This window comes from Bombina bombina, chromosome 3, assembly GCF_027579735.1.
Source record: "Bombina bombina isolate aBomBom1 chromosome 3, aBomBom1.pri, whole genome shotgun sequence".
In the NCBI taxonomy this organism is placed as follows: Eukaryota; Metazoa; Chordata; class Amphibia; order Anura; family Bombinatoridae; genus Bombina; species Bombina bombina.
In genome coordinates this window covers 996555601-996571039 of record NC_069501.1, presented here as the reverse complement: position 1 = coordinate 996571039, position 15439 = coordinate 996555601, and the positions used below count along the sequence as shown (strand labels likewise).

The 15439-nt window shown below is 37.3% G+C and overlaps 1 protein-coding gene across 1 annotated transcript in view; it reads left to right on the top strand.

The window, feature by feature from the left end:
- Positions 1-1915: 1915 nt before the first annotated feature.
- TIMELESS (timeless circadian regulator) overlaps positions 1916-15439 on the top strand; it is a 254574-nt gene continuing 241050 nt past the window's right edge. The window contains 6 exon segments of the mRNA XM_053705509.1: positions 1916-2083; positions 7624-7758; positions 12502-12655; positions 13401-13515; positions 14802-14864; positions 15219-15320. Of these exon segments, the coding sequence (XP_053561484.1) occupies positions 7662-7758; positions 12502-12655; positions 13401-13515; positions 14802-14864; positions 15219-15320 (531 nt within the window). The 5' untranslated portion in view covers positions 1916-2083; positions 7624-7661.

Sequence of the window (15439 nt, the reverse complement as noted above, 5' to 3'; positions counted from 1 at the left end):
TGTGATGGCCATAAGGACCAATCCTAAAATCCCAGGATTGTTGCTTCATGACAGTGTCCAATCTTTGTCTCTTTTTTACTAATGACTTAATGGTCTTTCTATCTGATCCCTTAAACTCCCTTCATCACCTAGTTGACCTATTTCAGAGTTTTGGAGACTTTTAATACCATAAACTTAATGTTACTAAAACTGAAGCATATTGTATCAATCATGCAAAACTCCTCTTCTCCTAGTCTTGAAAAACTAGTCTTGATAAACCTATTAAAAACAAGGGCACTTTAATTCATCAAAATTGACATTTCACTTGTTTTCTTCAAAAACTTACCTTTTAATCATGGCAGTCACTCCAGCACTTCCTCCGCCCGTCGCAAGCCGTCTTCGCGGGTCCAAAATAACGAATCCGGCTTCCTCCAATCCCAGCGTTGCATCAGGCCAAGATTCCCCCGTAAAAAAAACACAAAGAATTGTATTTTTGCCACAAATAGGACCTGCTGGCTGAAAATTGTATTTTTGACACAAATAGGACCTGCTGGCAGAAAATTTTATTTTTGACACAAATAATACAGCTTTAAAAATCAGCCGCGCTCTGCCTTTACTTACTGCGAGAGCTCTCTCTTTACGTCACGCTGGGACCGTCAAGCAACCTCATCTGTGTGCCGTGCCTGCATATGATAAGTAGTCTCACAATCAAGACGGCTCAAGACTCATTCTAAAAAGTAATTTTATTGGCTGGATGTCATGTCAGGTTGATTAGGGGGCAGGTCCTGTAACCAAAGCTGGGGCAGCGAATTCAGGTACAGCCGCGTCGCCCATGCTGAAGTACAGTGCCCATACCGCTGTCATAGACTCAGAATCATAGCTGATTTCAAAAGTCTGTATAAGAGAAAGATTTCTCACACATCTATGGTGGCGAAACTCTTCACTCAGAATCTAGAGTCTGAGTGAAGAGCCTCGCCGCCGTAAATGTGTGAGAAATCTTTCTCTTATTATGCAGACTTTTGAAATCTTACAGGCGGTCACCTCAAAATTCACTTGTGGTCCACTGGTAGACCACAATCTACTTCTTGCCCACCCCTGCTCTATCTGAATCATGAAAGAACAGAATTGGGTTTCCTTTCCCTTTAATTATAATAGAAAAATAGAGCTTTTGTGCCCAGTAGGGCATTTAATTAAAAAAAAAAAAAAAAGACTGGTTTAATGTGGTAGTTGACACTTTTCTGTCCACGCCGATTATAATAAAAGGTTGCAATGCAATCTCCAAAAGATAGCAAAATGACTGTCCTTTTTCTCTGCATTAGTTTGAATGGTCACGCATGCAACTTGTCTCATAGGTTGAAAATGTCTATCTCTGGCACATGCGCCACTAAAGAAAGTTTTAGTCTGACTCCTAAGGTTTACACATTTTTGTCAAGCAAATTGCAACACAGTACACCCCTCCCAACCTCCTCCCCACTTACACACTCCACATACACACTACATGATGTCCCCCTCTCATCCTTCCTGCCCTCATACACAACACATGTCCTTGTCCACACTCATACTTTCTGCATGTCCCACATTCTACATGTCCCAGTCAATATGATGTAGAGCTGATCTCTCTCGTATCTCACACCTTGTATCAACACTTTCCTATGAAACAATAAACTGATGAACCCTTTATCGCCACACATCAGCTAACCTCTTTAGTCTGACATGGAATCAGAGTTCATCCTTTTCCTGTCAAACACAGTGAACTGGTGTATTTTTATCTTTAACATACACCAAATGCAGTGTGTGCGTTGACTTGTAAGCATATTCCACAGGGCACGTGGTACGGTCTCTTATAAAATAAGTAAATAAATATATTACCCCATAGTCCCATGCTGCCAGATTGGGAAACAAGTAAACTAACAAAACATTATTAGGTCTAAAGGAATTGATTCTACCGCCCAATGTGAATCCAGGATTTCGGTGTACCATGTGATCGCTGTTATCACGTGACTTTGGTGACATCAGCGGCCCTTTAGATAGTTAGGAACTAGCTAGTTACTACCGAGGTATGGATTGATAGTGATACCCGGGAAACATGGACCTGCAACCGGAGGTAAGTTTCGTTAGGAGAAGAGTTGACCAGGAGGGAGAATCACTTTAACCCTTACCTCGGTACACCTGGGCGATATAACAACATGCAGAGGATAAGTTGAAAGGGAAAAGTATTATCTGATTGATAATTTCGCGGCAAAAAAATGGAAAATGTCACAATTCCATATTTTTTTTTGCAGAGGGATATGGTGGGCGAAGGGACGGACAATTTAAAGTTATAATGTTAAATGTGACGTAAGGCTGGATGTGTTGGTGGATGTAAGGCATTGAATGGCTGTGCAGAAAAGTTTTGTTTAGGTGAAGTTTATTGAAATTAAGAAAATAGAATCGTGAATTTTGTATCATTTAATCATAGGGACGACTCTGAACACTTAGTTTTACAAAAGTAAAAAGAAAATTATCTGTGTCAAATCTCACCTTTGTTAGTATTGGTTGCTCTTTGTGCACTTGCAGTATAGGCTTGAAGACAGGTTCATAGACTTTACTTGTGTCTTCTGTTTGGATTATTTTTCATATGTTGATACATTAAATGTTATGGGCTTCTTCATATTCTTGCTGAGTCCTAAATTGGATATTTATTAAGCCTTAGTTTAAGAGTTTCCTAAAGAGAAATTTAGTCAGAATTCTGATTTTAAATTAAAGGGACAAAGTCAAAAGTAAAGTTTTATGATTTGGATAGAGCATGCAATTTTAAAAAACTTTCCAATTTACTTATGTTATCAAATTTGATTTGGTATCTTTTATTGAAGTGTAAAACTAGGTAGGCTCATAAGAGCTCGGGAGTATGCACGTGTCTTTAGAACTCTATGGTAGCAGTGTTTTGCAACATTATTTGTAGTTTTGTTATACAATGTTGATAAACGCTGCTGCCATAGAGTTCTAAAGACACGTGCACACTCTTGGGATCTTATGAGTCTACATAGTTTTACCCTTCAATAAAAGATATCAAGAGAACAAAGCAAATTTGACAACGGATGTAAATTGGAAAGTTGTTTAAAATCGCATGCTCTATCCGAATCACAAAAGTTTACTTTACCGTCCCTTTTAAGTAAATATTGACATTTTAAAATATGTTGCATTTAGTCCTCCAGCCACTACATGGTTTATTTGTAAAACTTGCAGCTAATCCTGGTGATCAACAGAAGTAGGTGCATGTCAGGAAGTCTTGGGTACCAGACGTACAGCAGCATAAGGCCAGCATGTGTTTCTTATTAATGGGATAGGAAAATGCTGGATACAAGTACAGTAGAATAGTTACTACTCGCCATGGTATTGTTTTGATTTTTTTTTATCTCCTGTGCTTGTAGCTCTCTTTAAAAGCTGTTCTGTTATTTTAACCCTTCAAAGGTGTTAGTTGGTTCAGTTCTGCATTTTCACAGTGGACTGTGTCAAGGGCTAGGAAACCAAAACAAACAACTTTACACTGTTGCAAACATTGCATCCAATACTTCTACATTGCCAGTAACATGTTTAAGAAAAACATTCTTAGGCTTACCTGCAGTTTCCAATCAAATTTCTTATTGCTGCCAAACCCCTTCAAATCCTCATTATGCCGGTGTATCAAAGTGTTCTTCTTGGGTAGAACAATAATGGTAGTCTGTATGCACATTTAAGGGACATTATACACTAGAATTTTCTTTGCATAAATGTTTGGTAGATGATATATTTATATAGCCTATACAGTGTGTGTTTATATATTTAAAAAAAAAAAAAAAAAAAAAGTTTTGCTTATTTTTAAATAACATTGCTTTGATTTTCAGACTACTAACCAAGCCCCAAAATTTTAGGAGACTACTGATGTATACCTACTTGCTTGTTACTCTTTGTGTAAAGATTCTTTTCATATGCGGGGGAGGGGGGAGTGTCTGCTTTTTTTGCTATATAACCAATTGCAGTGGGTGTTCCAGCTAGCCTTTTCAACAGTGCTAAACTGTGAGCTTCTAAGCAAGTTTTTAAACTGGATTTTTAGATCAGTATCTGTGCGTATTATTATTTATAGTAGTGTCTATTACATGCAGTTAAATGAAAATTGGTGTATACTAGGGCTGGGCGATATGGGAAAAAATGAATATCGTGATTTTGGGCATGAAGAATCGCGATTGCGATTTAAAAAAAAACAAAAAAAAAACAACTGTTAAACATACAGTATCTCACAAAAGTGAGTACACCCCTCACATTTTTGTAAATATTTTATTATATCTTTTCATGTGACAACACTGAGGAAATGACACTGTGCTACAATGTAAAGTAGTGAGTGTACAGCCTGTATAACAGTGTACATTTGCTGTGCCCTCAAAATAACTCAACACACAGCCATTAATGTCTAAACCGTTGGCAACAAAAGTGAGTACACCCCTAAGTAGAAATGTCCAAATTTGGCCCTATTAGCCATTTTCCCTCCCCGGTTTCATGTGACTCGTTAGTGTTACTAGGTCTCAGGTGTGAATGGGGAGCAGGTGTGTTAAATTTGGTGTTATCTTTCTCACACTCTCATACTGGTCACTGGAAGTTCAACATGGCACCTCATCGCAAAGAACTCTGAGGATCTGAAAAAAACAATTGTTGCTCTACATAAAGATGGCCTAGGCTATAAGAAGATTGCCAAGACCCTGAAACTGAGCTGCAGCACGGTGGGCACAGGACAGGTTCCGCTCAGAACAGGCCTCGCCATGGTTGACCAATGGAGTTGAGTGCGTATGCTCAGCGTCATATCCAGAGGTTGTCTTTGGGAAATAGACGTATGAGTGCTGCCAGCATTGCTGCAGAGGTTGAAGGGGTGGAGGGTAGGCCTGTCAATGCTCAGACCATACGCCGCACACTGCATCAAATAGGTCTGCATGGCTGTCGTCTTCAAAAGATGATGCACAAGAAAGCCTGCAAACAGTTCGCTGAAGATAAGCAGACTAAGGACATGGATTACTGGAACCATGTCCTGTGACAAATGTGCTCTGCCATAGCACTCAGTCGAGGCATGTTTCGACCCACAGTGCTTTGCAAACTAGCCGGAAACATTTGTTTACAGTCTACTGGCCTAAGCTTTGTTGCCTAAAGAATCCCTTTTACTAAACAGAGGTCTACCGTCTACCTTGCGGACACAGTACCACTGATTGGCAACGTCAGCCTGAGGTGACAAGATATAGCCTTAAACAGGCGATCCTGAGATTCCTACCTGTTTGCAAGGAGTTGTTATCCGACTGATAACCCGCTGTTTGACAAAACCAAACAAGGCTTTACGGAGCTCCCTGGCAGTAGCTTGTAGGAGATCACCTGATATCACTGACCAGAAACGGCAGTCTAAGGCTACAAGGCACAGTCACACTAGTGGATCCGGAGGATTTGATCGGAATGTCAGGAGTTAAAATCTGTCAGACAACCCGCTGTTTGAAATAAGTAAGCAAGGTTTTCAGAGCTCCCTGGCAGTGAGCCTTCCTGTATGTCATAGGTGATGTCATAGTGGGCAGGGTTGTAAATCGCATACTCCTACGATTTAAAATCGTGGCGATTTAATCGCTGCGGTTAATCGTGCAGCCCTAGTGTATACTGTCCCTTTAAGGGCCTGATGATCTTAACTTAGCCAGTTCAAAAGTTTTTCTGGCCGATCCTCACAGGAGCCGCCCTAGTGGAATTATTGTAAAAAAGGGGCAGTTCCTGGGAGTGGCGAGCTAGATGTCTCCTAATGAAAGTAATGGAGCTTGCTGGAAAGGACACTTCGTTTTCTAGAGTGAAGTGAGCAGGGGGTGCACTTTATACTCTTTCACGCTGTTGGGATGTTCCATGCCGTCCTAACAGCACTGGTGTTTAATGCCGAAGGACGGCATTGAACATCCTACCTTATAAGGCGTCCTGCAGCCTCTCTCTTTTGACAAACTTTAGATCGGACTGGGGCATGCCTAGCAATGTAGGCAGTCCCACCCCGATGATCTGATCCCAGTCTTGAAATCACATGATCACATTGACGATTGCATGAGTTCATTTTTGCAGCAAATGTTTGTAGGGGTTGAAAAGTAAATCCTGCAGCCAATATAAATCACATTAAGCTGCTTTCTGTATATAACATCTTACAATTGCCTATATTTTTATATGCATTTGTTTTTCTATTAGAGTTATAAGTATTTTGAGTGTTTTAAGAAAAGCTTGTCACCTTTTTAGTTTGCGAGAACAAACTGAGATCTGTAGTACAAAAATCTTTATAGAATTACACTAGGATTAGAGAGGCAGTTTCTTAGACGCCCAATGAATGCCCACGTTGAGCCCATTTTATGAAAACAATTATGCTTTGTATTTTGTACTTATAAGTACGAATTTCAGTGTTTTTTGCGCATCCAATGCACTTAAATTATGATTTACGCTGTGCATATTTAATACAATTTATTCCTGTGTAATTTAGATACAAATTTTACGTTTTTGATAAAATACAATTTTGTTTTTTTTGTTTTTATGGAATTTTTAAACTGTAAAACAAAAAAAAGCAAACATGTAACTCTTCTGCTTTCTATTGTGCTAGCTAGGAAGTCCAAGATACAGCTGTCAAAAAGCTAGCAACATCACAGATATGTGAAAGTGCACTACTTCTGTAACAAGATCGAAAGATACGTGTTCCAAGATGGCGGCAGCACCCAGTATAGAGATGCAAAGCTATATCAGCTGATTTTTGTAATGGGTAAAACAAAAGAGCAGCTTTAGGGCTTAATCATCTTGCTTGAACATAGAGAGCTTTTAGATCAGGGTCTCAAAGAGATCATATGCAAAACAGAAAGAGAAGCAGTCTGCCAGGAGCGAACAGCAGCTCAATAGCTTGTTCTATGGCCCGGTTGCCACCTGGGAGTAGCTTCTTTCTGCCCAATTGTGCTTTTCACAGAGGAAAACTTTCCTGTAGTATATCAGTCTGATCCCGCCGACATGGTCAGTCAAGCCCTGAAATACCAGGCAATTCTCCTCTGAACAAGGAAACCGGCAACCCCAGGCGATCGTTTCAGCCTTCTCTGGGCCTCATCAGTGAGGTTCAGCCATATCCCTCTAAGCACATTGGGCAAGGAGTCCACCTCTTGTTTCCTGCATCATCCTTAGGGAGACTTTCCCCAGGGTCATATTTACATATGCAAAACGGAAAGCGAAGCAGTCTGCCAGGAAAGAACAGCAGCTCAATAGCTTGTAATAATAGCTTTTTGCATTTGTAAATATGATCCTGGGGATAGTCTCCCTATGGGTGATGGGGGGGAAACAAGACGTGTACTCCTTGCCCAATGTGCATTTGGCATTTCATGTTCCTTGAAGATGCCATTTTAGCCTGGTAGCTATTTCAGCTAAACTTGCCTGCCTGACCTGCATCAGAGCATTCTGATCTTCTATTTGCAATAAAAGATCCAGAGTATTGTGGCATTTGACTGGAAACATACTAATCTTTGCAAGCCTGTAATTTTGTATCTTGGGTAAAACATTAAATGGTTGGTCCTATCAGTCTAATAATAATAATAATATTATTTTTTAAACCTTAATTGTTTATAATCAAACAACATACACTTTGTCTTTTTTGTTTTTCAGGAGATATAATTTACCCCTTTTAGCGTGGCAAGAGATTTATGGACTTGTACATGATGAATTGTGAGTTATTAGCAACTTGCAGTGCCTTGGGGTACTTGGAAGGAGACACTTACCATAAAGAACCTGATTGCCTGGGTAAGTATTTTTGGACTAGACAATGAATCCAGGTATACACAAAATGAAAAACTTGGGAGCATATATCAAGTATTTATAACTGCCTTAGTTGCTAGAGAGAGATCAGCATTTAAAAATAGATATCCACTGGATATGTTGTCCTCTGTGTCCCAATAAACTGGGTTTAGTTAACACTGCTTTTAAAGGTTATTTTAAAATTGTGTATGCTATAATTATTAAGGGACATTTTTTTTTCTGGGGCTATTTGGCGCCTGCATAATTTATTTGTAAATTTGCTATATTTGTTTTAAAAAAGTTTTAGGTGTTGAAAATCACAAATTTTGCTTACTCTTGACACAAATATTTGCAGATGCACATAAGACCACTCTGGTTTTAAATGTTTTTTTCAGCCCTGTACAACATATTTGCCAAATATACACATGTATCAGCTTTGTGTTATTGCCAGAGATAAATGCTTAGAACGTTCAAAAGGCTTCATGTTCAAGAAAGTTTGATGGATCTCTGACATGTCCTTTGCTTTACCTTCCTTGTGCAGAGGTTATGGCTATTGTATCCTTCAAAGTACCCCACTTGCTCCTTCCCTATATTGTAAATGACAAGAAACCAGATGTATAACTACAAGACTCTAAATATTGGGAGCCTAGGAAATTATAACATTAAACAGAATATTCTTACAGGTTGTATTTGTCCCCAACATTAAAAGAAAATAGGGTTGAATGACCGTATTTAACATGTCTAGAAAGCTATAATATAAAAGGACCCTTTAATAATTTTGTAAGGAGTGTTTATTCTAACACCACTGCCTCCGTCATTGTCAATGGAGAGATCTCATCCACATTTAACCTGGGCAGAGGAACCTGTCAGGGATGTTCTCCGTCTCCTCTTGTTTAACCTGGCCCTGGAACCACTAGCGACTAAATTGAGAAATATATATCCAGGCTTAGAAGTAGAGTGTAAAAAATACCATCTCGCTCAATATGCGGGCGACATGCTATTATTTATACAAGATCCAGATAAAAACTTACAATTTTCACTCACAATTCCTCCTAAATTTATAACATACCTGGGAATAAATATTTCCTCTACCCCGGATATATGGTGCAATCCTTATTGTGAGAAAATATACTTATCCATAGAGCAAATTCTTAAAAGATGGAATAATTTGCCCATTTCATTGATGGGAAAGTACATTTAATTAAAATTATGATTTTACCCAAAATTTTATATCCCCTAAATATGCTATCATTACTGATCCCAAGGAAAGATATTAAGAGATTAAACATGATCTTCAACAGGTTTCTTTGATGGTGGGGGGAACCCCCATATAAATTTAGATAAAAGGAAACAACCAACATTGGGAGGTGGTATGGGGGTTCCAGACATTAAGCTGTATAATATTGCATCATTAGCAAGAACGGCTATAGATTGGTTAGTTGGAACAGAGCATTTTTATGTTAACTCTCTGGGGGAAAAAATATTTTTAAAGGGAGTGAAAATGGCATTTGCACTGCATACAGAAATGAGAGTTTGACTCTTCAGTGAGAAATAACATTATGTATAAAGGAATCTTAAAAGCATGGTTCAAGATTAGTAGAATACTAAAATGCCCAATGAATGGATCAATTTATTTAACAATCAGAGGGAACCCAAATTTCAGTGCAGGCATGGAATCGCATATATTTAAAGATTGGGAATTTATAAGATAGGAGACTTGTTAGATCCGGTGAATAAGTCTCTGCGAACATTTTCGGAACTTCAATATAGATTTGATTTACCAGAATCACATTTTTATGCTTATATTAAAATATCACAATATATAAAGAGTATTATAAAAGTCTCCACCTCTTCTTTATGGGATCCTCATCCACTACAGGGCATGATAGAAGGCTTTCATAAAGGAATATTTTCTTACTCTGCCCTCTATAGGGCTCTATTGAACTCAAGGTCAAGTGAAGTAATGGGAAAAATTATAGATGGATGGCAAAGAGAAGCACTGATATATTTAGATACTAAAGAGATGGAAAAAGAGTATAAAAAATGTTATAACTACACATGACTCATACTTTAGGGAATCACAGATTAAACTATTACATTGATTCTACGTAATACCGAAACTGGCGGCAAGGTGGTCGAATTGTGATAGATGTATTAAATGTAATTTAAATTACCCTAATTTGAAACACCTCCTTTGAGAATGCCCTAAAAATATCCACTTCTGGGCAAAAGTTAGCTTTTTGGCTTCAAATGGACCCAGTATGCATGTATTTCAGTCTGCTCTTTTAGATCAAATGAATACAGAAAAATTTAATGTATTATATGATAAAGAAATAAAAAAAAAAATGGGGTGACTTTATTAGCACATTAGAACCTCCATGTAAAAAAAAAAAATCAAATTTTAGCTCCGTTAGCCCATTATATATAGTCCCAGGTGAAATATCAAAATATTCCTATACAGCCGTAATTTTGCAAGTCCAAACAAATAAATAGAATATTACATAGGTTGGGAAGAATGGAGATAAAATCTATCTAATGCCATATTTGAATTAGGCATAAGATACTCCGTGTTTTAATATAACATCTCCAAAGTGATAAAGAAAAATTAAATTGTTAATAATGAACATGTTCAAATAATGTTCTATAATTGTATAATGTCAATGTAATATTTGGTGCATATTTTTTTGTCTCTTCTGTAACTGATGAATCATGAAATTATTAATTTTGTACTATATATATATATATATATATATATATATATATATATATATATATATATATATATATATACACATACATAATTTACATGTTACTTGCGCCCCTCATAGCATAGGCAGACTGTGTACATGCATAGAGGGTACTCCTCTCAGCATTTACAGTCTTTGTATACTCCGACTGGCATCAGCACATGTGAATGTAGCTGATCTCTGAGGTGGCCAAGTGGTTCCATCATCATATTCATGGACTAACTATACATTTATAAGATGACAAGCTTTCGGAAGAGTTCCTTCCTTTATCAAGTCTGAAGTGTGTCCTGTAGCACATTTACAGGACAATGATTTGAAAACTTAAATTTTACATTTGAAAGTAGTGAGGAGAGGATTTTTTACCTGGATATTGAGCTTTATCCCAATTTTGATAAACAAAAGATTGATGTACAGCTATATCGTAAATAAATTGCTGGAAACACTATATTAAATGCAAACTCCTGCCATCCTAGACACACCATCTCTGCCATACCCAGAGGACAATATATGAGGGCCAAAAGGAATTGTTCCCAACATGAGAAATATGAGGTACATGCTAAGGAATTGACAGACCGTTTTTTAGAGAGAGGTTATGATCACAAGCTGCTTTTGGATGCTAAATCCAAAGTAGATGATATTGATAGAGATTCTCTCTTTATACACAAAACCAAATTGGATAAAACTGAGAACAAGCCCAAATTCATTACTACTTACAGTCAGGAATATCACAAAATCTGTAATATTGTGAGGAGCTCTCTTCCTATCTTGGAAGTTGATGAGACACTTAGAGATCTAGTACATGAGGGGTGTCCTTTTATTACATGCAAAAATAAGACCCTGGGTAATATGGTTTCACCTTCCATGCTGCCTTTAAACAAGAAGAAAAATTGGCTGTCTTTGAAGCCTGGTTTCTTTAAATGTAGCAGCATCAGGTGTAAATCATGTTCATTTGCCACTTTTGGTCTTGACTTCACCTCTCAGTCCACAGGTAAAACATACCAAATCAGACAACATTCCACATGCAATACGTCATTTGTCATATATCTCCTCACCTGCAGAGGGTGTGACAAGCAGTATGTTGGGCTCACTACACGCCCCCTGAAAGATCGTTTTTTACAACATCTCAGGTCAATTGAAGACCCCGAGTCCACTACGCCAGTGTCCTTGCATTTTAAAAGAGAACACAATTCGGATGTTTCCCTCTTGACCTTTCAGTGTATCCAAGTTGTCCCTAGACATCCCAGAGGGGGCAATAGAGAAGACATACTCAAAAAAAGGGAAGTCTTTTGGATTTTCCAGTTGGATACCAGAGTACCAAGAGGGTTAAACTCAGAATGGGATGTTAATCTATTTATTAAATAAATGAATATTTCTCAAATGTTTCAGTTTAGGACATCCCATATGATATTTTTGTGTTTCTAATTCATACTTGTATATGCTCCTTTTTTCTGTTTTGACCCCATATATTAATTAAATAGTTAAAATTTTTCCTAATTGGATTTCTAATTAAGCATATTTAAAAGGGGTGGAGTTACATGAGGGTATATAAGGGCCCTCTGAGCTGTGATTAAAACAATGGTCACTGAGGAAGTAACATATATGAAGCATACGAAACATGTTTGACCTGCCTTGACCACATACGTGTGTGAAATGTGTATTCAGCCGTGATTAATGGAGCAACAATAAAGTTTCTTTTTGCTTTTTACTTTGGAGAGTCCCTGGAGTTATTGTCTTTGGACATTGAGGACATTGTGGATACTATTTGGGCATACAATTTGGCGACTTACCTTTGAATCCGGAGACCGGGTGCAGTTTTCCTGTTGTTGTCTTGTCTCATATATATATATATATATATCTCAATATATCACACACTTGTCATTTGTCTTTTTATCTTCTGGTCAGATGCAAAATTAGATTGTGATATACATGTAATTATTACTGCGCTGTTCAGCATTTCACTTTTTAATTGTGACTACCACATTCTCTTCCTTCTCCCCTTTAGAGAGTGTGAAAGATTTAATTCGCTACTTGCGACATGAGGATGATACACGAGATATCCGTCAACAGTTGGGAGCTGCACAGATTCTGCAAAATGATTTGGTCCCTTTGGTCATCCAGCACCATCAAGACAAGCAGCTATTTGATGCCAATGTGCGGTAATAAAGCATAGTCTATCAGTCTCTGTACTTTCTACCTTTTACAGCAGAAGCATCCAATCATTTTTACAAGAGGAGCCACAATGGAGGTTTTTTTTTAACTAGCTAAAAAAAACAACTTATATAACTAATATATAAAGTCACTTTAAATTAGAAATGTCATAAGAATATTTAAGCCATTGTTTTCACGTGCACACATTATCTCATACATTATCTGTTTTGCAAAATCTCTCTCTCTCTCTCTCTTTCTCTTTCTCTTTCTCTTTTTTTTTTTTTCCCTCTTTTTTTTTTCCCTCTTTTTCTCTCTTTTTTTTTTTTTTTTTTTTCTCTCTCTTTCATCCCCATCAGAATAAATTTAGCTTTTTGAAGAGGCATATTGCTCTTATAAGATCTTAACAACACTGATGTACCCTGTAGTAGTGTTGGTCTTGATGCTGTCAGCAAGAGCCGCACTATTTAATCTTAGTGCCAAAATGACAACCGCTGCACAGAGTACATTGGCTGTCATTAACAATTTAATACTGAAGAAATACCCAAGGAATGGGTGGTTCCTCTTCTGTAATACAAGTTTTGAGCATTACCCCTGAATTACCACATCATTTTATCATGGAGTGTCACTTATTTAGTAATATCATAATTATTTTATTTTTTTGTATAATTTTGTGCTTTTATTTTGAATTCTTACATTGAGTGTCACTATGAATGTTTACAGCCTCCAATTTAAATTTTTTTTTAATTTTTTTAGGCTAATGGTAAACCTCACTCAGCCAGCTCTCCTGTGCTTTGGAAAGGTTCCCCAGGACCCTACATTTAGACATCATTATCTGCAGATTGTATCCTACTTACAAGCTTACAAGGAGGTAAGCTTACCTGCCTCATGACAGAATATTGAATCCAGTTTTATAATGTTGTAGAAAATGGCTCTGTTATCTTGTGTTATTAAAGGGATGTTAAATAAAGTTCCAATATCTCATAAATAGGCTACTTTACAACACCGTAAAAGCTCATTATGTTTGTTAAATGATGTGAAATCTAAAAGTATTCTCTTCTAATTGTCTGTAGTATGCACACGCCCCATTTTTCCTCAAGAAGATTACTGGGATACTCCTTCCCTAAATATTTTTTTCCCCAGAATTGAATTATATTAGTTTGCAATAATAATAAAAAAAATACTACCTTTCAGTGTAAAAATGATTATCCATAGGGCTCCATTTAAGAAGAGCCGACATTTGACGCATGTGCAACACCGCCCTCTGATTGTGTGCGTGCAGGGGCTGTCAATCTTCCTGTTCGGAGAAGTTGAGGTTTAGAAACGCCACTTTACAGTTGGTGTAGCACATTTAAGAAGCAGTAGTCTCTTGTGCAAACCTGCACCCGAAGGCACTCCTGATCCTACATTTGCGGCTTCTTAAATAGAGGCCCATAGTGTGATCTGGAGAAGAAACTCAAAACAGTTTGGTCTAGGAAATAAAGCTTAAAAGGAAGTACTTTGTGACCGCAATACATACAGCTCAGAGGAGAAGAGAGGTAACACAGCTGCATTGCCTCAACAGCAGCACCACCCTCTTAAATTGTAGCAGGCCAGCCCCAGTTGCTGCAGCCCACACTGAGAAATCTCCTGGTAGGCCAATCTAGTGATGGCTTTATGTAAAATATAGGTTTTGTAGACTTCAGATTAATCTTGCTTTTTTATGTGTAAATCCTAAATCTGCCTTATTAGTTTTGAAGACATGCTATTAATTATATTTATTTCATGCCATGAGGGTTATGGGTTCCTCAACATGTTAAAGACTTGAAAATAATTTATACTCTTAAAACTTACCCACTAGGGTTATCAGACTACAAAAACGTTACTAGTTCACTCAGTGCTAAGTATAGGAAAAACACCAGGTTTTGTACCCATCCGCTAAAATGCCACACTCGTCTGAGACAAGTGGAGATTTCATTATGTTAAGCCTGTATAATTGTGCATTAACAAACACACAAACATATATCTATATGCTTATAGAGGGTGGAAAATTATTATTTTAATTTACCAGTCATGGGCAGAGAATCCAGTTAAATATGGGAAGAAACATAATCCTAGAATCGTGTTACAGCCCAAATGTTTATGCGGCTTACCTAAGCAATGTTTTTTTATTTTCAGGCCTTTGCAAATGAGAAGCTGTTTGGAGTATTGAGCGAAAAGTTGTATGATTTGCTGCAATTGGTATGTAAGACAGTAAAGTCTTAGTTTTACATTTTAAACTAGATTGTTCCTTTTTTTGCAAGACTTGTTTTAACTTCTTACAAACTTTTTAATGTTAAAAATAAATAAAATATATATTTATCTAGACCTCTCATTTTGTGTTATATAAGACTTACATTACTGCTTAGAGGTATGTGTCTGTCTTTCTGTATGTGTGTGTATATACATACACACACACACACACACACACACACACACACATACACACATACACACATACAGATAAGTTGTATTCATTCATTTGCTTAGCTGATCAGACTAAATAACATTAACTCTAGTTAATTGAAGTTTGTATTTTATATTAAATGTACAAAGGACTGGGAGAATCGTGAAGAGGAACATAATCTACTTATTGAAAGGATTCTTCTATTAGTTCGTAATATTCTTCATGTGCCTGCTGATCCGGAGGAAGAAAAGGTAAAAATAAAACCTTTACTTTTAAGACAGGTCGAAGTGCCTTTCTATCATTCAGCACGTTATATGAGGGGTACCTTTATCAAGGTCTATGTTTAAACCATATGGTTGTAAACTACCTA